This window comes from Saccoglossus kowalevskii, chromosome 21 (genome assembly GCF_978046115.1).
Source record: "Saccoglossus kowalevskii chromosome 21, keSacKowa6.1, whole genome shotgun sequence".
NCBI classification, from domain to species: Eukaryota; Metazoa; Hemichordata; class Enteropneusta; family Harrimaniidae; genus Saccoglossus; species Saccoglossus kowalevskii.
This window is the reverse complement of record NC_140661.1, coordinates 1,157,653-1,184,497: the sequence shown is the minus strand read 5'-3', so window position 1 is coordinate 1,184,497 and position 26,845 is coordinate 1,157,653. Positions and strand designations below refer to the sequence as shown.

Sequence of the window (26,845 nt, the reverse complement as noted above, 5' to 3'; positions counted from 1 at the left end):
ATGGCCCATCAATCCATGTACCAATCGTATTGGCATACAATGTACATAGGTATACAAGACATAGTCGGTGATGGCCCATTGATCCATGTACCAATCTCATGGGCATACAATTTACATATGTATACAAGACATAGTCGGTGATGGCCCATCAATCCATGTACCAATCTTATTGGCATACAATTTACATATGTATACAAGACATAGTCGGTGATGGCCCATCAATCCATGTACCAATCTTATGGGCATACAATTTACATATGTATACAAGACATAGTCGGCGATGGCCCATCAATCCATGTACCAATCTTATTGGCATACAATTTACATATGTATACAAGACATAGTCGGTGATGGCCCATTGATCCATGTACCAATATTATTGGCATACAATTTACATATGTATACAAGACATAGTCGGTGATGGCCCATTGATCCATGTACCAATTTTATGGGCATACAATTTACATATGTATACAAGACATAGTCGGTGATGGCCCATTGATCCATGTACCAATCTTATGGGCATACAATTTACATATGTATACAAGACATAGTCGGTGATGGCCCATAGATCCATGTAGCAATCGTATGGGCATACAATTTACATATGTATACAAGACATAGTCGGTGATGGCCCATTAATCCCCGTACCAATCGTATGGGCATACAATTTAAATATGTATACAAGACATAGTCGGTGATGGCCCATCAATCCATGTACCTATCTTATGGGCATACAATTTACATATGTATACAAGACATAGTCGGTGAGGGCCCATCAATATATCTACCAATCTTATGGGCATATAATTTACATATGTATACAAGACATAGTATGTGATGGCCCATCAATACATGTACCAATCTTATGGGCATATAATTTACATATGTATACAAGACATAGTCGGTGATGGCCCATCAATCCATGTACCAATCGTATTGGCATACAATGTACATAGGTATACAAGACATAGTCGGTGATGGCCCATTGATCCATGTACCAATCTCATGGGCATACAATTTACATATGTATACAAGACATAGTCGGTGATGGCCCATCAATCCATGTACCAATCTTATTGGCATACAATTTACATATGTATACAAGACATAGTCGGTGATGGCCCATCAATCCATGTACCAATCTTATGGGCATACAATTTACATATGTATACAAGACATAGTCGGCGATGGCCCATCAATCCATGTACCAATCTTATTGGCATACAATTTACATATGTATACAAGACATAGTCGGTGATGGCCCATTGATCCATGTACCAATATTATTGGCATACAATTTACATATGTATACAAGACATAGTCGGTGATGGCCCATTGATCCATGTACCAATTTTATGGGCATACAATTTACATATGTATACAAGACATAGTCGGTGATGGCCCATTGATCCATGTACCAATCTTATGGGCATACAATTTACATATGTATACAAGACATAGTCGGTGATGGCCCATAGATCCATGTAGCAATCGTATGGGCATACAATTTACATATGTATACAAGACATAGTCGGTGATGGCCCATCAATCCATGTACCAATCTTATGGGCATACAATTTACATATGTATACAAGACATAGTCGGTGATGGCCCATCAATTCATGTACCAATATTATGGGCATACAATTTACATATGTATACAAGACATAGTCGGTGATGGCCCATCAATCCATGTACCAGGCTTATGGGCATACCATTTACATATGTATACGAGACATAGTCGGTGATGGCCCGTCAATCTACGTAGCAATCTTATGGGCATACAATTTACATATGTATACAAGACATAGTCGGTGATGGCCCATTAATCCCCGTAGCAATCTTCTGGGCATACAATTTACATATGTATACAAGACATAGTCAGTGATGGCCCATAGATCCATGTAGAAATCGTATGGGCATACAATTTACATATGTATACAAGACATAGTCTGTGATGGCCCATCAATCCATGTACCAATCTTATTGGCATACAATTTACATATGTATACAAGACATAGTCGGTGATGGCCCATCAATCCATGTACCAATCTTATGGGCATACAATTCACATATGTATACAAGACATAGTCGGTGATGGCCCATCAATCCATGTACGAGGCTTATGGGCATAGCATTTACATATGTATACGAGACATAGTCGGTGATGGCCCGTCAATCCACGTAGCAATAATATGGGCATACAATTTACATATGTATACAAGACATAGTCGGTGATGACCCATTGATCCATGTACCAATCTTATGGGCATTCAATTTACATATGTATACAAGACATAGTCGGTGATGGCCCATAGATCCATGTAGCAATCGTATGGGCATCCAATTTACATATGTATACAAGACATCATCGATGATGGCCCATCAATCCATGTACCAATCTTATGGGCATACAATTTACATATGTATACAAGACATAGTCGGTGATGGCCCATCAATCCATGTACCAATCTTATGGGCATACAATTTACATATGTATACAAGACATAGTCGGCGATGGCCCATCAATCCATGTACCAATCTTATTGGCATACAATTTACATATGTATACAAGACATAGTCGGTGATGGCCCATCAATCCATGTACCAATCTTATGGGCATACAATTCACATATGTATACAAGACATAGTCGGTGATGGCCCATCAATCCATGTACGAGGCTTATGGGCATAGCATTTACATATGTATACGAGACATAGTCGGTGATGGCCCGTCAATCCACGTAGCAATAATATGGGCATACAATTTACATATGTATACAAGACATAGTCGGTGATGACCCATTAATCCACGTAGCAATCTTATGGGCATACAATTTACATATGTATACAAGACATAGTCGGTGATGGCCCATCAATCCATGTACCAATCTTATGGGCGTACAATTTACATATGTATACAAGACATATTCGGTGATGGCCCATCAATCCATGTACCAATCTTATGGGCATATAATTTACATACGTATACAAGACATAGTCGGTGATGGCCCATCAATCCATGTACCAATCTTATGGGCATATAATTTACATACGTATACAAGACATAGTCGGTGATGGCCCATCAATCCATGTACCAATATTATGGGCATACAATTTACATATGTATACAAGACATAGTCGGTGATGGCCCATCAATCCATGTACCAGGCTTATGGGCATACCATTTACATATGTATACGAGACATAGTCGGGGATGGCCCGTCAATCTACGTAGCAATCTTATGGGCATACAATTTACATATGTATACAAGACATAGTCGGTGATGGCCCATTAATCCACGTAGCAATCTTATGGGCATACAATTTACATATGTATACAAGAAATAGTCGGTGATGGCCCATTGATCCATGTACCAATCTTATGGGCATACAATTTACATATGTATACAAGACATAGTCGGTGATGGCCCATTGATCCATGTACCAATCTTATGGGCATACAATTTACATATGTATACGAGACATAGTCGGTGATGGCCCGTCAATCCACGTAGCAATCTTATGGGCATACAATTTACATATGTATACAAGACATAGTCGGTGATGGCCCATTAATCCATGTAGCAATCTTATGGGCATACAATTTACATATGTATACAAGACATATTCGGTGATGGCCCATTGATCCATGTAGCAATCTTATGGGCATACAATTTACATATGTATACAAGACATAGTCGGTGATGGCCCATTGATCCATGTACCAATCTTATGGGCATACAATTTACATAAGTATACAAGACATAGTCTGTGATGGCCCATCAATCCATGTACCAATCTTATGGGCATACAATTTACATATGTATACAAGAAATAGTCGGTGATGGCCCATTGATCCATGTACCAATCTTATGGGCATACAATTTACATATGTATACAAGACATAGTCGGTGATGGCCCATTGATCCATGTACCAATCTTATGGGCATATAATTTACATATGTATACAAGACATAGTCGGTGATGGCCCATCAATACATGTACCAATCTTATGGGCATATAATTTACATATGTATACAACACATAGTCGGTGATGGCCCATTGATCCATGTAACAATCGTATTGGCATACAATTTACATATGTATACAAGACATAGTCGGTGATGGCCCATCAATCCATGTCCCGATCTTATGGGCATACAATTTACATATGTATACAAGACAATAGACATAGTCGGTAATGGCCCATCGATCCATGTACCAATCATATGGGCATACAATTTACATATGTATACAAGACATAGTCGGTGACGGCCAATCAATCCTTGTACCAATCTTATTGGCATACAATTTACATATGTACACAAGACATAGTCGGTGATGGCCCACCAATCCATGTACCAATCTTATGGGCATACAATTTACATATGTATACAAGACATAGTCGGTGATGGCCCATTGATCCATGTAACAATCGTATTGGCATACAATTTACATATGTATACAAGACATAGTCGGTGATGGCCCATCAATCCATGTACCGATCTTATGGGCATACAATTTACATATGTATACAAGACATAGTCGGTGATGGCCCACCAATCCATGTACCAATCTTATGGGCATACAATTTACATATGTATACAAAACATAGTCGGTGATGGCCCATCAATCCATGTACCAATCTTATTGGCATACAATTTACATATGTACACAAGACATAGTCGGTGATGGCCCACCAATCCATGTACCAATCTTATGGGCATACAATTTACATATGTATACAAAACATAGTCGGTGATGGCCCATAGATCCACGTAGCAATCTTATGGGCATACAATTTACATATGTATACAAAACATAGTCGGTGATGGCCCATCAATCCATGTACCAATCTTATTGGCATACAATTTACATATGTATACAAGACATAGTCGGTGATGGCCCATCAATACATGTACCAATCGTATGGGCATATAATTTACATATGTATACAAGAAATAGTTGGTGATGGCCCATTGATCCATGTACCAATCTTATGGGCATACAATTTACATATGTATACAAGACATAGTCGGTGATGGCCCCTTGATCCATGTACCAATCTTATGGGCATATAATTTACATATGTATACAAGACATAGTCGGTGATGGCCCATCAATACATGTACCAATCTTATGGGCATATAATTTACATATGTATACACGACATAGTCGGTGATGGCCCATTGATCCATGTAACAATCGTATTGGCATACAATTTATATATGTATACAAGACATAGTCGGCGATGGCCCATCAATCCATGTACCGATCTTATGGGCATACAATTTACATATGTATACAAGACAATAGACATAGTCGGTAATGGCCCATCGATCCATGTACCAATCTTATGGGCATACAATTTACATATGTATACAAGACATAGTCGGTGACGGCCAATCAATCCTTGTACCAATCTTATTGGTATACAATTTACATATGTACACAAGACATAGTCGGTGATGGCCCATTGATCCATGTACCAATCTTTTGGGCATACAATTTACATATGTATACAAGACATAGTCGGTGATGGCCCATTGATCCATGTACCAATCTTATTGGCATACAATTTACATATGTATACAAGACATAGTCGGTGATGGCCCATCGATCCATGTACCAATCTTTTGGGCATACAATTTACATATGTATACAAGACATAGTCGGTGATGGCCCATTGATCCATGTACCAATCTTATTGGCATACAATTTACATATGTATACAAGACATAGTCGGTGATGGCCCATTGATCCATGTACCAATCTTTTGGGCATACAATTTACATATGTATACAAGACATAGTCGGTGATGGCCCATTGATCCATGTACCAATCTTATTGGCATACAATTTACATATGTACACAAGACATAGTCGGTGATGGCCCATAGATCCACGTAGCAATCTTATGGGCATACAATTTACATATGTATACAAAACATAGTCGGTGATGGCCCATAGATCCATGTACCAATCTTATGGGCATACAATTTACATATGTATACAAAACATAGTCGGTGATGGCCCATAGATCCACGTAGCAATCTTATTGGCATACAATTTACATATGTATACAAAACATAGTCGGTGATGGCCCATAGATCCATGAACCAATCTTATGGGCATATAATTTACATATGTATACAAGACATAGTCGGTGATGGCCCAACAATCCATGTACCAATATTATGGGTATACAATTTACATATGTATACAAGACATAGTCGGTGATGGCCCAACAATCCATGTACCAATATTATGGGTATACAATTTACATATGTATACATGACATAGTCGGTGATGGCCCAACAATCCATGTACCAATATTATGGGCATATAATTTACATATGTATACAAGACATAGTCGGTGATGGCCCATAGATCCACGTAGCAATCTTATGGGCACGGACACTACATGCTATTTAAGGTATTCCACATTAAATTTCTTGTAAAAACTACATTTGCCTGAAAATACGCAATATGAGACAATAGTTACTAATCGTTGTACTGAGTAACTATTAATAATACTGCCTACTATATTTAATATATGAGCAGCTTATTCCTGTTTCATCTGAAAAAACATACTGCGTACTGTCTCCCATGTGAACTCAAAGTATGTCCTACATTATTTAAACGACTTAAATCGGTAATAGTTGTAAAATATTTTTTTAAATAAAACTACATAAAAAGACCAAATATCACCAAAATATTGTTTTAAACACAACTGCATGGTCAAAGTAACCCTGCGCAAGGTCAATGTCACATAAACTAAGGCTCGAGCAGTAGCCTTCGGTTATGGCCACACTATTATGTGAATCACACATAAAACCATCAGTGAAAGATCGACAGTTAGAGGCTTAGCCTATCAAAATTGCTGCGTATTCGAAGTTTCCCCCAGGATCCCCGTACGGTAATTTTGTACGGTAATCCCCAAGGTTCGCTTGACATCACTGGATTTCAATAGATGGTGCCCTCTGGAGACATTGACGCAGCGTCGGTATAAGCAGCAATTTCATTTTTCGCATTTCGGCGATGACCGTTTCGAATTTGCACCAATGATACATGAATTGTTTTATTAAAAATAATAATAAAGAAGATCGATAGTTACAGTTATTGCCACTAATACTAATTTTTGCTCGCTGTGATGTAACTATAACATCCGTCTACGTCAGTCCTGACACAAATATGAACAAAAATACAGGTAGATTCAATGTTTGAACAAACGCTTGGTTTTCATTATTGTTCCTCTGCACTAAACTTGAAAACGATAAATATTAAATGACAGGTCTGTAATGAGAACTGGTTTTGAAAGTCACATGTACTACGGCGTTCAATATACCACTGAACCCAATACAGAGCAATTTCCCGTTTGAATAGCTCAACTTATCAGTGAAAAGTTTTTTTTTGAATTCAATTACGTCTCTACCTTTAACGTACTACTAGCATTAACCACGGTGCCATTAGTTATATCTGAGTGGTTGCATTATTCGTCTTCGTATTTATGATGATGTAAAAGTACAGTGGTTTAACACAATGGATCGAGGACATCGAACGATTGTCAAAGAATCTTATTGTCTACATGTGTTTACAGCAAACCCTCTACTGTTGTTTATAATGACGTATATTAAAAGCGCATCTCACAATTCATGTTCTTACAGATGTGCAACAAAGGCTGTCGTTTCTATTGCTGCTCCTCCCTATTGTCGGTCTCGTTCTCTTCGGTACAGTTGCTATGTCCGCGGAACATTACAATGTGTTCACAAAAATTGATTGTTCATATTACGGTATCTGAATGAAAGGAGCGTCCCCGCTTGTAGAAACAGCCGAACTTTGTCGCTATTCGTGGTCGAAGTAAATTTGTATGTTTCAATCGACCCACTAGTTTGGTCTTCAGTGGCATTATAAAGCTGTTTCCCAATGTACGACATGGCTATAATAGTACGATGCTGTTGCTGTAATGTGCGAACGGGGTCCATATGGGCTGCTTCTTATTCCTTGGTAAGTTTTCGTCTAGTGGAATGTTATGCTAAACAAAATTAGCGACGATCATGACATTAACTAATATTTATTATCGACAATAACTTCATTGTTGACAAACTTTATTTTTCAATGTAGAAACTTGTGTCTAACTGTCATGTTTATCTACCATATGAAATATACATTCAATGTATGTTTTTAAAATATACAGACTGTCATCTGTAACATACAGCGGTGGTGGGCTCCGTGTAGTAGTCAACAGTTCACGTCGCACACAATGTGAATCAAAACGCACCCACTATACAACATTTACGTTTCAAATCTAAATATCAAGAGGTCAATAAATACAAATATGTTGTTTCTGTGTATCGTGATACAGTACGTGTTGTATTCATCGCAACACCTTATTTAAACTACTGGAATTTCTACACTATGAGTTCAACAACAAAAAATGCCTCGCCCAGTGTTCTATTGTCACATGTACATATTTCGAAAATATGATCGCTGATCTCAAACATCAGCTGTCCCATAGATAGTTCAGGTCATGGTGCCATAACGGTCAGATTAAAACAGAATAAATGTTTATTTAAATTGGGGTTCATTCAATCTATTGTCAGTAATCGGGTTTTCACTAGCATGACCTCTGGGACGTTTGTCTAGCGGCATTGAATCTGAGATAGCGGATCGTAAATTCAGGTATGAAGAGAATAATGAAAGGCGACACTACAATGGCTGATACACGTCGCACGCTCACCGCTCACCTTCCACTTCGGTACATGCTTTGTATCTCCCATGCCAATCGACTTAAAATAAAGAAATTTAAAAATAAACTGAATCTAATGAGTTATAACATTTCACATGCCGGTACGGCAAAACTAAACTTACGATATCATGCTTCGTTAAGATGGATATTACTTACGCCATTCTATTATAGTTAGTAATTTCACTAACACGTTTTCATTGTATACATCTTAGATTACATCTCTTTTGAATGTCGGATTGTATGCGTATTTTACTGTCATCTACCAGAATATGGAATCAGGTAGGAAAATGTCAAACTTTTTATTATTTGTTTAATGTTTTGGGGGGAATTGTATTAGTTCGTATTTAAAAATAATGCTCGTTAAAGGTTCCCTTACCTAGTACAATTGCGCATACACAGTTCACAATACGGTGGGTCATTCGTTTAAGGAACTGGTAGTATTTATGTTAGGACTCATAAAGCAACTTTTTAATTAAGTGAGACCCAATTGTCTAATGTTGCTGTGAGACCGCTTCGTTGAATACCGTGCTTTCAATGCAGACACAGAAAGTTAAAATTGTTAACAACAAAGGCACGTGTTGACTAAAGGAAATACATATGATTTTTGAAAAATGCTAATCTTTCCGGTAGTATTTTGATTTAGCCAGGTTATCGTGAGTGGGCCCGATGAGCCGTTCACATCACAACTCCTTATGTTTGAAAAGGCTGAGTATAAACAGTCGTTCGTCATTTAAATAAAATGGAATGAAAATTTCAGCGTTTTGAATAAAAGCAGCGTTTTCAATCATGATGACGAAAGAATTACATCACTTCAAAACAGTGACGTTTCTTATTGCCTTCTTTTCACTCAACTATACTAAATCAGCGCTTTACCGATAAAGGGCACAATATATTGGAAATTGGCGTAGAATCCAATAAATGCAGATATACATTTATTTATTTATTTATTCATGAATTTGTTGACTGACGATTTGTTGTCACTGTTTTAGTAAGGAACAGGTTGGATGTTGTTGCTGTGTATTATACCGCAAGTGAAGGATAATTGTACATGAAATATTTTACATGACTATATTAAAATATCGCGACTTCATTTATGGCTGCTTGTTGCAGCGATGTAGTGATTAAGAATAAAACAAGTATCTTCTACAGGTACATTTGTTCACGTCGTGTGTGTGTTCTTGTATTAATTTGTATTACGTAAATAATAAATAACATTTAATAAAATAAAAACAAAAGTAAAAACAAAACAAAACACAAGGTCATTTGAGGATATTTATCCATAAACAGATTTGTCATAAACTTAACTTTGAAAATGAGCAATTCTACCAGACCTGCAAAAGTCAAGAAGACCCCAAGTGGTCTCAGAAATAAAATAAGTGATTTCTAGTTTATATTTCTAACTGACAAAAGGAACATAAGGGGTCATCAACCTTGAATGATTTTATCTTATATAAATTTTCGTTGTATATAGAGTACTGTTATATAGTACAATAGTTTAAATAGTAATACCCTAATAATACCCTCCAGTGTCAATTGAGCACTCACTTAAATGGAATAGAATAATAATTAGATAAATCAGACACCAAGAAATTAAAAACTCTTTATTGCGTGGCTAGCAATCTTGGTGGTGGTGGTAGTGGGGGGGGGGGTACTTCAGATAAACCAGAAATGCATCTGAGATACATGTTGATTTAACAATTGGTGATAGATAGTAAATTTCGCATTTTCCAAGATGTAAGATCTTTTCTTGCTCAGTTACCGTCTAGCTATCGGAGTAGTATCACTGTACTCCACTCTCATTGTGTTCACAGGTTATCTTCACATACCTTATATTGTGTTTCCGATAACCACGGGATGTAGTGGACTAGTCTTCATGTTGTCCATAGTTCTCATAATTGGTTTAATAATGGTAAGTCTTTTGGATTCACATGCAGCACAGATAGATGTATTTGCGTTCATTACATTACGCATCATATGGTTATGTGCGATTCAAACCATACCATGTTCGGGCTTACAGTCATAGAAATGTATAATAAAAAATGCTGACAATATAAATTATTTATGATGAATTTCATACATGTCCATTCATATAATATTTTATACGTAAATATACATTCCCTGTACGAGGAACATTTCAACAAAGATTCTTTGTTGGGTGTCGTCTTGTTCAGCTCGACACTGGCAAACCATAGGCATAAGCATAAACTCAAGTCAAATATAACTCGTCACTTTTCCCAGAATAAACCTGGGTAATTTATTTCTATATTTAATTTTAATAACAAAGAATTTATAGAAATATTAGATCGCTCGCACTTCGAGCCAATAATATAATTAATGTGTATTATTGTATTCCTATAGGACCATAAGAAGTTATTGTTGCCGTGGATTATTTTCTATATTTTTTACATTCTCGCCGAAGGTGCTACATCATTTGTCTTGGTATTTTTCTTTGTAAGTATCGAATTCACTTCTATACAAATCGACACCACTGTACTATGACCCAGTCTATTTTGGCGACATAATACTGTTAAGTGAACCGGCATTGTTTTGCGACCCAGCATGGCTTCATGTCTCAGAATAATCCAACTTTCATGAGAAAATTGTTCATAGATTTAGATTTTTGAAAACAACGTTTTTAGTTTATGACAAATAATTTAATGACATCAATAATTATTTGCGTAATAATTGTCTTATTGTTTGTATTTAATTACTATAGGGTGCACACGCGATGAACCTGTTTGCCTTAGCGTGGTTTGTATCAAGAACAATACTTGGGGTAAGTGAATGATGATACCTGCATTTACCCTGCCCACAGTATGAGGGCGTTCTTTTACATCCGCGTATTGCTAAAATTATGTACACATTGTAACCTGCGATATTGTAAAGACGATGGTGTAATATAAAGAACGCTGATAATTTCGTGTAATCTTCTTGTTATATGCAATCTACATATTGACCTCTCCTAATAGGTGAATAAATAATGGAAACATGTCCCTAATAAAGCGACAACCAATGACATATAGCGCAATTATAGGAGCACAAATATCAGCGCACCCCATCATAATGTACGGTCCATTCAGCACAATGATGTTTTCACTTTACGTTTTACGCAGGTATATTGTATTATATGTGTGGTGTCACAATACCAAGAACTAAACGAAGGTCGTGGTAGAAGTTACGATTACGAAAGGGTGAGATGGCTACTGTAATACTCTATGATGACCATAGTGTTTTTTCTACCACCATTTTCACCACTTTGGCGAAATATACAGGACAGAGTACCGACACAGAGGTCAAATCATGTTGACAAATTTTGATTTCATGGTGAGGTTACATTTTATGAGTTATATCAAAATCAAGTTTATTTTTTTTGTATTTTACTAGGATGCATATATGGACGATGATGCCGACGCGCCACCAGAAACAATCGAGTCGCCGCGGGTAATGAAGTTCACGATCCATGGGGATCAGACTCAAAGACAGTACAGTACAGCATCTACCAAGTCAGCAGGTGATATCGAGTTAGAAGAGACTAGATCGTATTCAACGCCGAGAAGACATCCACGTTCACCGAAGATTGTACCCCGAGAAGTGCAAACACCAAACAATGGTTACCAAAACAGATACTTCGAAGACGATGTCTTTTAATTACAGGGAGATGTTCTATTCTATTCAAGTATGTTCTCGTCATGTTAACGTTAACGTTCGTCAAGTTTCATTTATTGGTTTATCAATGATTGCGATAAATCTTCCAGTTTTACTCCATTAAGTTGTTTTTATTCCGACACATAAATTATTATTATAGCACCAAAGAACACATTGGACAAAATGAATTGTAATACAAAGACACTATTATTTACACTGAGTTAGCTGTCAATAGATGGATTTTGTTGTTGACACAGGATGCTTTGTTGTCACAGGATGCTTTGTTGTCACAGGATGGTTTGTTGTCATTGGTAGGGTTTGTTTTCATTAACCATTGCTTGGGTTTGGTTGCCAATGAGTGGTTTGTCGTCATTGGACGGCTTGTGTTGTGATTGGGTAATTTGCTGCTATTAAGTGGTTTTTATTGTCACTTTTCGCATTTGAACGGTTTGTTGTCATTAAATGAGTTTTGATATCACCGAGTGAGTTGTTGTCATCAGTAGAGTTTGTTGTCATTAGATGGGTTATGTTAATTGGATGTTTTTTTGTTATCACTGGATGATTTTTTGTCATTAGATGGGGTTTGTTGTCATTAGATAGTTTGTCGTCATTAAGGGGGGTCGTTTTCATTGGATGGTTTGTTGTCATTAGATGAGTTTTGTTTTTTCTAAATGGCTCGTTGTCATTTGATGGGTTTTGTTCTTATTTTATGATTTGCTGTCATTAGAAAGATTCGTTGTCATTAGATGGGTTTTTGTTGTCATTATATGGGTCTTGTTGTCATTAGATACATTTTGTTGTCACTAGATGCTTTGTTGTCATTGAGTGCTTTGTTGACAGTAAATGGGAATTAGCGTGATGGATTATGGGTAGTCAAGTGAGTCATGGAATTTCATGACCTCAAGGTACTTAAGTACTCATATATATTTTTCATTATTTGCATTTTCTGTGTAAAGGCGTGTTTCATTATACGAGTGGTCTTGTCAATAATATTATTTATATATTTTTTTCAGTGACGTACTCAATATCATACCTGTCATGTTATTATAGTTTTATTAGTTGATTGTGTGTCCTAAGAACAAAATTTAACATAAATATCCCCTCTCCATAAAACCTATCATTCAGTATAATTAAAGAATTACTTTAATACCAAAAACCATTATTGTTACGAAGTTTATAACAAATATTGTTAAATTATTGAATAATAGCAAAATAGCTTCACAATAGAATTTTGAAATGTACTTTAGGTAGATTAGCTTTAATATTTTAGAATGTGTGTAACTATTCTAATAAAATCTTCATGTAATTATTAAATATCGACGTGCTGACGACACGTGTTGAATATAGCTAGAAGATTGGGAGTAAATCCAAACAAAAATGGTCGCCCATTGAATCGTGGGTTCGTTATTATAGAGTCAATTTAGTGAACGCTGGTTGATAAGAACATGATGTAATGTTGCACTCTGAAATTATTACTAAAGTTTCATTGTGATTCTGCAATTACTATGTAAAGTGCATGGAAGTATGAATTTGCTTGAATTGTGGGAAATACGAACTAAACGTTTAATTAATGTTTAGTTCAGATTCTCTTTATAATGTTCTGAATTTGAAATCATAAACATTTCCCATTATTCGCGCATATTCAAACTAAGAAAAAAATGCATATTCAAAAATTAAGTAATTCAGAGAATCAAAGGATTCACGTATACATATTACCAAATGGTTCACATGACATTCCAAAAAATGCGTTAATGATATCAGATTGCATCACGTGATGGAAGGACTAACGAAAGCTTTAGTCGAAGTTTGCAAACTAAAATATTTTTTAAACCCGATTTGTGATTTTAATTTTTCATAATAGTTAATGGTTTTATTTACAATGTATATTTGTATTTATGCATAGACAATTTAGGATTGACATCAATCTTTCCCAACAATACACACATTTAGTGTAATAATTTATCTTATTTTGTCGATAAAAAGGAAGATTACTTACGAGAAATGTAACTTTAAGAATATTCCATTTCTGTTTTGTTTTGTTTTTCGAAAACGAAGTACAACTTTATATGTATTAAAGGTGGGTTGTATGAACACATGTAATAGTGATGTAATATAGACTATGGTCACCGCAATGTTGAGTATGAACACATGTAATAGTGATGTAATATGGACTATGGTCACCGCAATGCTAAGTGTGAACACATGTAATAGTGATGTAATATGGACTATGGTCACCGCAATGTTGAGTATGAACACATGTAATAGTGATGTAATATGGACTATGGTCTCCGCAATGCTGACTCGTCTATATATGCTATGTGTTTATAAGACACGCTGGTGATATTCGCCTTTGGCAAATCACTTGTACATAATTTATCCTCTCCCGTGATTGTTATATTCAGCCAGAAAAAAAATAGTTTATTATTGAATCGTAGAAAGTCGATCAATTAATCGTGAACAATTGAAATGAAAATGTTGGTATTCAGTAAAGCTCTTTAATTCATGGCATCCTACGTGGAATGGTAATTACGTCGTCTACAATATCAATAACTTCCATACTAAGCTTCCCCAGGTAATTACAAAATATAATGGCCATCTAGGTACAAATTGCTATAACGGGGTTGTCGTGTAATCATAAAGTGTATTTTACTGTAGAACGTTTCAGTTCACGGTTCGCTGTAAGGTGAAATCACGGATGGTACGTACTCAAATCATCTGGCTCATGTAGTATAATTGGAAGTGAAAACACCCAAAATGGGCAATAGATTTTATTAGAATGTAGTCCAATGTTGTAGCAATGTTCCATGTGGATTTCATTCGGTGTACGCAACGCGTGTAAAAAGTATGTTTTACACGGAATTCGAACTAAGAATACATTGCTGAGAATGTATGTCTGAGCAAACCTAAGACCTGGGAATCAGGATTCCGGGTGGGATTTGTCCACCGATTTCAGAGGTGGGTTCAGATGACAGTTCTTTTACGATAAAACTCACGCTTGACGGTATCAGAAGATTTCAGTTATAGACTAAATAGTAATAAATAGTAAGTTATCAGAAATAGTAATCGCATTTAAAATGCATGAGTTAGTCACGTCATTGTGCAACGGTAATAAAATAATGAGATGCATAGATCAATTGAGTCATTCATTTGGAATAATAATTACGTAATGCATACATTGATTACGTCATTGATTTGGAACATAATTTACGAAATGCATAAATTGATTACGTCATTGATTTGGGATAATATTATGTCATTTTTTTATGAAAATAATGATGAAGGGTATAAACTGGCAGAGTAATGGATTCTTGGTAACTTCATTATCTATTTATACTAATTATTCATAATATTACTAGTAAATTCTAATTGTCTCAAAATGGTGGCAACAGCTAAGACTGTTTGCAAGGCTACGTGAAAAGAAATAGCGCTTCCGGTTGTCAGGCGATATAGCTCCCATGTCGTTGTTACGCTCATGTAAATTCAAAACCTACTACACATAACAATAAGAATTCTACCAAACAATACAACACGGAGCTATTGTTGTCATCAAACGTCCAATCATTGGAATAGCTAGTTGCCCTTACAACAACTAGCTAGTCACCCACTGGCAATTCAGGGGCATCCCTGGGAATGAATAATAACGACAGTAGTCTGTCTATGTGTATAGTATGTGGTATCGGCATAAGCAATTTTGCAGCTGAAAATCGCAGAAAGATACCTTAACTAACGTGGCTAACTGTCGTGGTTAAATTCACTCATAGCGGGGGAGAGAACAGTTTATAACAGTTTAGTAAGCTTGTACAAAGTGAAGACGACGCTGCGTAGAATGATTGCTTGGTAATTGAAAACATGTGAAAACTACAAATGCTGCCATTTTCATTCCACCATGCCGCTAATCACCAGGTGTCTATGTTGGGACGATCTGCGAAGCGGTGCCCAGGCAACAGCTATATATACAGTGGTGAGTATTGGCGTCTAATCTCACAGTTGTACTTGTTGTTGTTGTCATAAATTACCGGATAATTATGGCAGAACAGCTGTGATTTCGATTGAGTATTATACCTACCACTGAAGAAAGATATACTAAATTAACGTGTGAATAGCATCTAAGTGAAGTTTAATTGTTAGTGCCAACGACAAAAGATCGTGTTAATTTTAACAAAATAGTTTAGAACGTAACGGGATGTTTTAAACACAGGACGAATATTTATAATACAGATATGGGGGTCATTGTGGGTCATTTCATCAGGTGGTTGTGGTACACAATGGCCGTAAAAACGCTCGGTGTGTACAACACTTTGGCACACCTTGACGAATTATTGCATATTACAATTCACCTACAATGACGAGTACAATGCCACGCCATTGACATATGATAGCCATTACAGTGGTAGGCTGGGTAAAAAGCTAACACGCTGTCAGTTGTGTGGGACGTGTACATACCGCGTACTTTTTTTCAATGTCTATTTTTAAACTAGTGACCTAGCAGTGTTTTATTTATTTTTTTCAATTTTGTCAATATGATTACTAGTCTTTCTGAACTGCGCGTTGGGGTGATTGTGTACATATGACATACGCACTCCAACGTACGCAACAACATAAGATTACCACCCCTTACGTTTACTGTCAGATATAAAAGTGGTCATCGACCATGTGAAAAGTTCCGGAATGTTCTGTCATAATGGTCTTGTCAGGGATGTATTGCATTGACAAATCCATAGCGGCATGAGCAACTGCGTTTTTATGCAATATACTTGCTCTAAGTCAAAGAATACGAACCAATACGGGATGCCTGTCACATTTTCAGCAAATCGTCATTGCCCTAAGTGTTGTCCAAAAATTTACATTCACAACAAATCTGCCATATTGCCAATATTATACAGTGACCTTGCTCTGGACATAGAGGTCGCTCAAACAATTGGACCCAAGTTAAAACGCGTCCGATATACAGTGACATCACACTAGAACAATCACAAGGTACCCGACACATTGTTGTCTACACGTTAACGTAACCATACAGTATAATGCGTGGAATGCTTTGTTCTACTAGCCAGTGTCATAACAAATGTTGAAATGGCATTATTTTGTTGTTGTTTTTCTCAGTGAAAATGCAGAAAATGAATAAAATTACTCGCAAAGTCACGATTCTTATTGGAAACGAAAGCAAGGTCGTCGACGTTACAATACATAAAAACACGTTTAATGTAACGTAGACACTATTAATCAACAATTCATATATTCATATTCACTCTAAATAAATCGCGTATTTGACATGAGTAGCCTATAACGATCAGTAATTTACAATGCACTCCACATAATCACAGTCACTGTAGTCGTCACCGCGTGGTAACTTGATAACAACGCTATAACCACCATATTATACGTGTGTTTTTTATTTGTAGGTATTCTCTCTGATTGGCATCTTCATATTTATTTACTATCTGAGTTTCTATGGCAGTAAAATGGAAGATGATTGTAAGTAACGTCAACAATAATATGGCTATTTAAAGACTATCCGTCAAAGCAATGTCATCAACATTGTCAGCTGACCACAAATTCAATCAATCGTATTTATTTGGTTTTAGTTATAAAGAGCAAGAAACGATGGACATTACCGGTATATTTTAGTTCATTTACTTAAATGTGTGTTTGGTCAATGAAATTCATTCTAACGTCCTAAATTTCAATCCTATATTATCATTTCAAAAGATTATCTTACGATTTCCAATTGACAACATTTTTAGTTCTAGATATTAGATATATGCTGTGGCAACGTAATTTGAAATGAATATTTGAAGTAAAAGTTATTTAGCGAACCTAAACATCAACAAAAATGTCTCTGTGCATTTCTTTTATTTGGGATTGACATCCCCAGTTAGTTATACAAAGCAAACAAACAGTATTTCTCAAGATATGATTGATACACACTAAAATATAATAAATTTACTGCTAGTTATAATCACCACACAATGGTAATTGTTGAATATATGGGGAAATAAAAATGATGATTTGTAAACCCAAACGTTTTTTAAATGTTGATCACGTCTCCTAAAAAACAATTATAGCATTCTTGATATACAAATTATTTTGTCTGACATTATAACTATTGTGTGTATATATTACAGCCACGGCAGCCATAATATATAAGCTGTGGTTTGTCATGGTGTTTGTTTACGCTCTAGTGTTCATTGTGGCGGTCATTCTCATGGTTGGTGTACAAAACGTAAGTATGTTGTAATACTATTGTAGAGTTTTGCATGGTTTCATAATTTAATACATCGGAATCACACTCTTCCCTCATTGTAATTCTAGATTCTAACACGCTAGCTTCTCATACAAATGTGCCACGGCATAATTTACCTAAACCGAGCAGTCTGCGTATCTCTTTCCAAACCATACTTGATTTTGGCCAAAATAAAACTTAAGTTGTAGGTCAATTAAAGGTTGACCAATATCTGGATTTGAAGATGATACCATATTTGTGAACTAGATTCTCTTGTTTATCGGGATCAATGTGTTGCTACTGTATTTTGCTACATATTATGTTTAAGATTTGTTTAATTTTCTCTGTAGATTTGTTTTCCTTTTTAACCGAAGCTACCATTTACTAGAGTTTGTAATTTGATTTGGCGCTTTCATCGGTCCATGGCTAGATTATTTTTTTTCTTATTTTTTTTTAGAAATAATTAAACTACCAAAATATCACGAACATTGAGATTATGAAAATGTTGCATCTGTTATGAATTTATTTAAATTCACTTCATGTCATTAACAATGATGACGTCATTGGGTGGGTAGTAACTGTTTTGCATATTGCTGCATACTTTGCAGGATCAGAAGAATTTACTGTTACCTTATCTATTTTACATGGTATTTTACATGTTTGCTGACGCTGGTGTCAATGCATACGTTTATATTGTAGGGGTAAGTTACACAGACCGTATTCACAATATCATTCTGGCATTTTCCATTGCCCATGATAGGCAGCCAAATAAATAAGAACCTATGGAATTGTGTGACCATTCAATGTAATTTCAAATCGTTTTTGTATTCACCTTTTCACTTTGTCGACCCTTTACTACTCGTTACTTTATCAGCTGTATAAGTCAGTTTTTCCATGGTCGTGTTGTCACCCCCCCCCCATTAACTTGAATCGTACCATCCTATCCAGTAACATGAAGCCCCGGTATACGTGGATGATAGTGTGATAGATGAGATAAATGCCAAGTCCTTGGGATCACATGCAATATTCAATATTTCCAAGCAGATATAACTAATTAACCGTCACAGAGAAAAACGACTATCATCGTGGAGAACTTTGATAATGTTATGATTTTTTGTTTTTGTTTTTGAATTCCTAACCAAATGAACACATTCATTCAGTTACATCCGGGATTTGTTGTCCTGTGTAACGTATATACGTAAATCATCAGTAAAGTATGTACTATGGTTAAATTATGAAAATATGAATAAAATAAGTATATATAAATATAAATTTTTAAACAAAATTAATAAAACATAATAAGTATATATATATATATATATATATATATATATATATATATATATATATATATATATATATATATATATATATATATATATATACTTATTATGTTTTATTAATTTTGTTTAAAAACAATAGTATATGATTTATCCTAAGAATTGTTGGCAGTGAACATAGCAGTTTTGTTTGATGCAATAACCACAACGCTAGTGCGCATGCTCGTCGAATTCCACATTTCATATTATTGTACTCTTTACATTAGCAAAAGTCAAAACAACAACATCCCTTATAAAACAAAAACTATAAAATTTCAAAAAGCACCCTACACATACCTCGGAGATTATCAAATCCTGGAATTAACAGAGTGACATAATAATTTATCGAAGAAATTATTTAATGATTTCACACATTGTTGAAATGTCAGCCTAGGTCGTACATATTAACTACATGTGCCACTATGGACTAACCTGTTTACTTCATAAAATGTAATCCAGAGTGGCTATTAATCCAGGATTTGTCTGTTAATCCTACATGACGCTTTCTATTTTTATGAGTTCCCTTTAACCTTGTCGATCGTTTACACTGTTATATTTATGCAAATGAATGTACAACTCAAATGTGTCTATCGTTGTTGTTTTATGTCATTTTAGGGATCAACCAGTATCAATGTGTTCAATCTTTCATTATGTGTTGTACGTGAAGCAATAACAGTAAGTACGCTGTCATCATGACAACAACAATAGAATGGTTCTAAGATACAGCATACTAGAACAGAATCCGGTACAATAGAATAGTTGCGATTGACATGATTTCATATACAACGTAGTATAATATATTTGTGTGTGGGGGGGGGGTGTGTAGCGTACGTGATGGATGTACCACAACATCTTTTGGTTGTAATTATCACTATGAAATGTATGCATTATGCAAATATCAAATATAATAAACTATTCTAATGTGTTTATTTCTAGTTCTGGTGTGAATTGTGTATCTTTTCATTATATCAACTATTAATATCAGCAGAGAATGCGAGAGCGGTGAGTCACGTGACTTATGCAGTACACACTTTTTTAATGTGTCTATGTTCACCTTGTCTGTGTCGCTAAAACGACGTTGGGCATTTCTTCCATTCGTATACATGCCTTTTCCCCCACTTTTCTTTTTCTAAAACCGCCTCTGTTTTATCAACAGAAAGATGCAATGTCTCGCGAATGTCAGGTTTCGACGATCACCCTCAACGACAAACTTTGTGTATCTCCAGAAAAATTACCTGACACCGGTCAGAGGGGGCGCTCGTACAATCAACAGAAAAATTGCAAGTTCAATTCGGGGCCAAACCAAAACGACGTGTTTGATGAATTATTCCGCCCGAGAAGTGCATTATCTGCCCGTGATGTTCGACTGTTGTCAACCCCAACGCCGTCTCCATCATTGCAGTTTGACTTTGGCTCTACGGGGTCGATGAGAAGCGGTGTCGAGGGTCAAGAACAACTCGAGCCTCCCGTAACACCTGACACAAAATCTCGTCGAAAATATGATATTGGTCAGTCGGCGAGAAACTCAAAACAGGTGAATGTTGAAGTTCACCAAGGACATTACAGGGTATGATGAAAGTCGATTCAATTACATAAACAAATTATTTTCATATATATATTTTTTGTTAAAAATCAAACAAATTTTTCGAAACTTCTACTTCGATTTAAAACGCCACAGTGCGTCCACATTCATTTACATATGTTACATGGGACTCACCAATGAATACGATGCATTGTATTCGTTACATGGTTACGTGGGACTCACCAATGAATACGATGCATTGTATTCGTTACATGGTTACATGGGACTCACCAATGAATACGATGCATTGTGTTCGTTACATGGTTACATGGGACTCACCAATGAATACGATGCATTGTATTCGTTACATTGTGACAAGGGATTAACCAGTGAATATGCTGCGGTGTACACGTTACATGGAACTCACCAATGAATACGTTGCGTTGTATAAGTTACATGCTTACATGGGACTCACCAATGAATACGATGCATTGTATTCGTTACATGGTTACATGGGACTCACCAATGAATACGATGCATTGTATTCGTTACATTGTTAAAAGGGATTCACCAATGAATATGCTGCGGTGTACACGTTACATGGAACTCACCAATGAATACGTTGCGTTGTATACGTTACATACTTACATGAGACTCACCAATGAATACGATACATTGTATTCGTTACATGGTTACATGGGACTCATCAATGAATACAATGCATTGTATTCGTTACATGGTTACATGGGACCCACCAATGAATATAATGCGTTGTATACGTTACATGGGACTCACCAATGATTACGATGCGTTGTATACGTTACATGGGACTCACCAATGATTACGATGCGTTATATACGTTACATGGGACTCACCAATGAATATGATGCGTTGTATACGTTACATGTGACTCACCAGTGAATACGATGCATTGTATACGTTGTATGGGACTCACAAATGATTACGATGTGTTGTATACGTTACATGGGACTCACCAATGAATATGATGCGTTGTGTACGTTACATGGGACTCACCAATTAATACGACGTGTTGTATACGTTACATGGGACTCACCAATGAATACGATGCATTGTATACGTTACATGGGACTCAACAGTGAATACGATGCGTTGTATACGTTACATGGGACTCACCAATGAATACGATGCGTTGTATACGTTACATGGGACTCACCAATGAATATGATGCGTTGTATACGTTACATGGGACTCACCAATGAATACGATGCGTTGTATACGTTACATGGGACTCACCAATGAATACGATGCGTTGTATACGTTACATGGGACTCACCAATGAATACGATGCGTTGTATACGTTACATGGGACTCACCAATGATTACGATGCGTTGTATACGTTACATGGGACTCACTAATGAATATGATGCGTTGTGTACGTTACATGGGACTCACCAATTAATACGACGTGTTGTATACGTTACATGGGACTCACCAATGAATACGATGCATTGTATACGTTACATGGGACTCAACAGTGAATACGATGCGTTGTATACGTTACATGGGACTCACCAATGAATACGATGCGTTGTATACGTTACATGGGACTCACAAGTGAATACGATGCTTTGTATACGTTACATGGGACTCACCAATGAATATGATGCGTTGTATACGTTACATGGGACTCACCAATGAATATGATGCGTTGTATACGTTACATGGGACTCACCAATGAATATGATGCGTTGTATACGTTACATGGGACTCACCAATGAATATGATGCGTTGTATACGTTACATGGGACTCACCAATGAATATGATGCGTTGTATACGTTACATGGGACTCACCAATGAATACGATGCGTTGTATACGTTACATGGGACTCACCAATGAATACGATGCGTTGTATACGTTACATGGGACTCACCAATGAATACGATGCGTTGTATACGTTACATGGGACTCACCAATGATTACGATGCGTTGTATACGTTACATGGGACTCACCAATGAATATGATGCGTTGTGTACGTTACATGGGACTCACCAATTAATACGACGTGTTGTATACGTTACATGGGACTCACCAATGAATACGATGCATTGTATACGTTACATGGGACTCAACAGTGAATACGATGCGTTGTATACGTTACATGGGACTCACCAATGAATACGATGCGTTGTATACGTTACATGGGACTCACAAGTGAATACGATGCTTTGTATACGTTACATGGGACTCACCAATGAATATGATGCGTTGTATACGTTACATGGGACTCACCAATGAATATGATGCGTTGTATACGTTACATGGGACTCACCAATGAATATGATGCGTTGTATACGTTACATGGGACTCACCAATGAATATGATGCGTTGTATACGTTACATGGGACTCACCAATGAATATGATGCGTTGTATACGTTACATGGGACTCACCAATGAATATGATGCGTTGTATACGTTACATGGGACTCACCAATGAATATGATGCGTTGTATACGTTACATGGGACTCACCAATGAATATGATGCGTTGTATACGTTACATGGGACTCACCAATGAATATGATGCGTTGTATATGTATGTTTCGTGGGACTCACCAATGAATATGATGCGTTGTATACGTTGTATGGGACTCACCAATGAATATGATACGTTGTATACGTTACATGGGACCAATGAATAAATTAAACGCGTCGCAACGACTGTAGTATTTTAAACCTTCAAGTTGCTTTGAAAGAAACGTTGCTCCCTCCAACGATGAATGTCGAAATCAAACGTCAAAATTTATGCTGTGTTTTGTTAATACAGTGTAATTTATATATGATTATTTATTATCTATATTTTAGTACGAGATTATTTTTATTCTTGTATAAATATACTAAACAAAGTTTTACTTTTTATGAGACTATACTATATCAAAACCATACCGTCAAACTTGTATAAATGTTTATTTCCTGTGTTTCAATGTAATAGTTGTAGAAGTTGACAAATCTATCGGAATTTTATGACTGGGTCATTTGAAAGTGTGTTCAACGATTGGTCTTATTATATAACCTATATGTTCTGAACTTTGAAATACAATAAACAAAATCTGCTTGAATGTTTCTGGTGATGGGATCTATTTCTTTGCATGAGTTATTATTGATTGTTCGTATGTAGTTCTTGTTGCACACCTGTATGGGCATGTTCACATCTCAGACTGTCGTCTCAGCTCGCTCACCTCTGCCACACTCTAGACGCACGTGACCAAATTGCTGCCGACTTGTTTTACGAAACGTATAAATACATTGCTACCATGATCAGAGCACGTAATAACAGTTCTGGGGTAATACTGGACAGGCATGATGTTCTTTACTTCCGGGCACGGTGGCGGATTTACTATCGGGAACGGTGGCGGACAATCGCCTTCTGTAGGTGAGTTTCCATTGTTTTATATAGCGTTGAGTGTTTTATTTTTTAATGTGTTTTGAACTGCAGCTCTGTGAAACTACATTGTTAATTCATTACATGACATAATTGTGTCTGATTGGCCACACAATCATAACATTCAAGCCAATCAGAAAACTGTTTGATGTTCTTTCGATAAATCAAATCTTGTCTTTATAAATAATTAGACACAAATGTAAAGCATAGTAGTATAGTCTATAGAAGAATGATACAAAACATGCATTTCACTTAAATCAATTATGCTAATTCACCGGCAATTGATGTCAATGATCCTAAAATACACGTGACATATTCCTGCTTTTTTAAAAAATGTCCAATGTGCAAATATGCATTTAGACATGACATAAATTATTTCCATTGTAATTGAATCTAATTGTTATTAAACTAAAACATATCATGGATCAAGGCTTCACAATATAACTGTTTAATATGTTCTACTTATAAGGTTGACCATTGTTTAGGCGTGTGTACTCGGGATAAACACTCGCCTCTCTTTCCAACATATTATTCTGGCCACCCCTGTAATTTAGGTCGACCCCAATATCTGATAATTTCTCCTGTTTTTTACAGGAATTGGACACTGTTGGCTTACTTGAGATGGAGGAGTTTTCAGACGAGACCAGTTATGGGGGTACAGTTTTTTCATCCGATTCTGATCAATCTAGTACAAATGAAGACCTCGCCGATTTGAAAAGAACAATGGACGCGTTGACCCAGAGAATGCGACTTGTAAGCTGTGGTGCTCGAGGGGTCACTAAGTCAATCGAAAATATTGCTAAGGAACAACAAATCTTGCAGGGGGAGATTTATGAACTGAGGGACACAAGAGGACGTATTGTGACGCCGTACAAAGCTGGAGAACGTGGACGGATACGAGACTCTGAAACCTTAAACGAAGGAATTGTTAGTAATGTCTATATGGGTCGTACTTCAACGCCGACCAACGGCAGGAGAATCAATTGGGAAGAAATGTGGAGCTCAAAACTATGAAATCAATTTGGAATATTGTCACAATTTATGGATAAATTAACGGTGGTCGTGACACGCTACTACTGTTTTTGGAAATTCAGAAACTGCATAGCCATGTGCTACTGTCATTTTAAAGGTCACATGATAGTACCGGTCTAATATCACTTACTTTGCCTAAACTATAACAAGTTGTACTTTAACAAGTAGTTAGTTTATTAAATAAAACGTTGTTTATCGGTATATACCAAATTGCATAATAGATGGATGCAAACACTTTATAAACAAATTCAAAACAGGTACCACATAAAATTCTCACATATAGATCTAATACAGAACACTTACGTGTATTTGTTTCCCGATAAGATTCAAGATGGTTGACATTAATACAAAATATCACTCAAGTAACATATGTCTAACATTGCGTAACCAGGTCTCGAGTATGCATGTGTGACCGCAAACCTACAAATACCATCATCAGCCCTGACGTACGTTATTATGTTCACGTATCTAACTCTGAAGGCTTTTTTTAATACGTCTCAGAAGATGTGGAGTGACTCGGACACATGGATAATACGTTGGTTGGGCGATGGTAGATTTGTACACGGTTACGTAAAAAAAACCTCTGAAATACTCAAACCTGCGCATGCAGTGGACGGCCATAGCATGTGCCCATGAGCCTTTGCGTCTTTAGCGTGCGTTGTTATGGTCTCATGCCACTAATAAACCAATGAAATTTTTTAAATATTTTTTTTTCTCAGGTGCTCCCTGTTTGAGGGCGTAATCACCTGGGTCAGAGGTGAGACCAACATGTGGTCTTTTGTTTACTACTTAGCGGCTGTGTACCTGCGGGTTTATTCTGTGTGTATTTGGATGTTCTAATCTTGATGTTTTTCCAGTCATTTCTCTTGGTGCAATCCAAATACAGTAGGTGTGTCTTGTTTACCTGATATTTGCAAGAGTTTGA

At 36.4% G+C, this 26,845-nt stretch overlaps 2 protein-coding genes across 3 annotated transcripts; both read left to right on the top strand.

The window, feature by feature from the left end:
- The first annotated feature begins 7,752 nt into the window (after positions 1-7,752).
- LOC100371028 (uncharacterized) lies at positions 7,753-12,536 on the top strand. The gene is made up of 7 exons (XM_002739747.4): positions 7,753-8,012; positions 8,967-9,033; positions 10,566-10,663; positions 11,113-11,205; positions 11,471-11,530; positions 11,868-11,945; positions 12,139-12,536. The coding sequence occupies exons 1-7, from the start codon at positions 7,932-7,934 to the stop codon at positions 12,400-12,402; spliced, it is 741 nt and encodes a 246-aa protein (XP_002739793.1). The 5' UTR covers positions 7,753-7,931; the 3' UTR covers positions 12,403-12,536.
- A 3,493-nt stretch (positions 12,537-16,029) lies between these two features.
- On the top strand, positions 16,030-26,130 carry LOC146729508 (uncharacterized). Of its 2 annotated transcripts, XM_085494814.1 has the most exons (9): positions 16,342-16,360; positions 17,802-17,874; positions 17,985-18,016; positions 18,525-18,622; positions 19,231-19,323; positions 20,557-20,616; positions 20,878-20,943; positions 21,098-21,508; positions 25,483-26,130. In XM_085494814.1, the coding sequence occupies exons 3-9, from the start codon at positions 18,004-18,006 to the stop codon at positions 25,900-25,902; spliced, it is 1,161 nt and encodes a 386-aa protein (XP_085350940.1). In that variant the 5' UTR covers positions 16,342-16,360; positions 17,802-17,874; positions 17,985-18,003; the 3' UTR covers positions 25,903-26,130. The 2 variants fall into 2 exon arrangements, with proteins under 2 accessions (XP_085350939.1, XP_085350940.1); XM_085494813.1 differs by lacking the exon at positions 17,985-18,016 and having other exon boundaries at positions 16,030-16,360.
- The last annotated feature ends 715 nt before the right edge of the window (positions 26,131-26,845 follow it).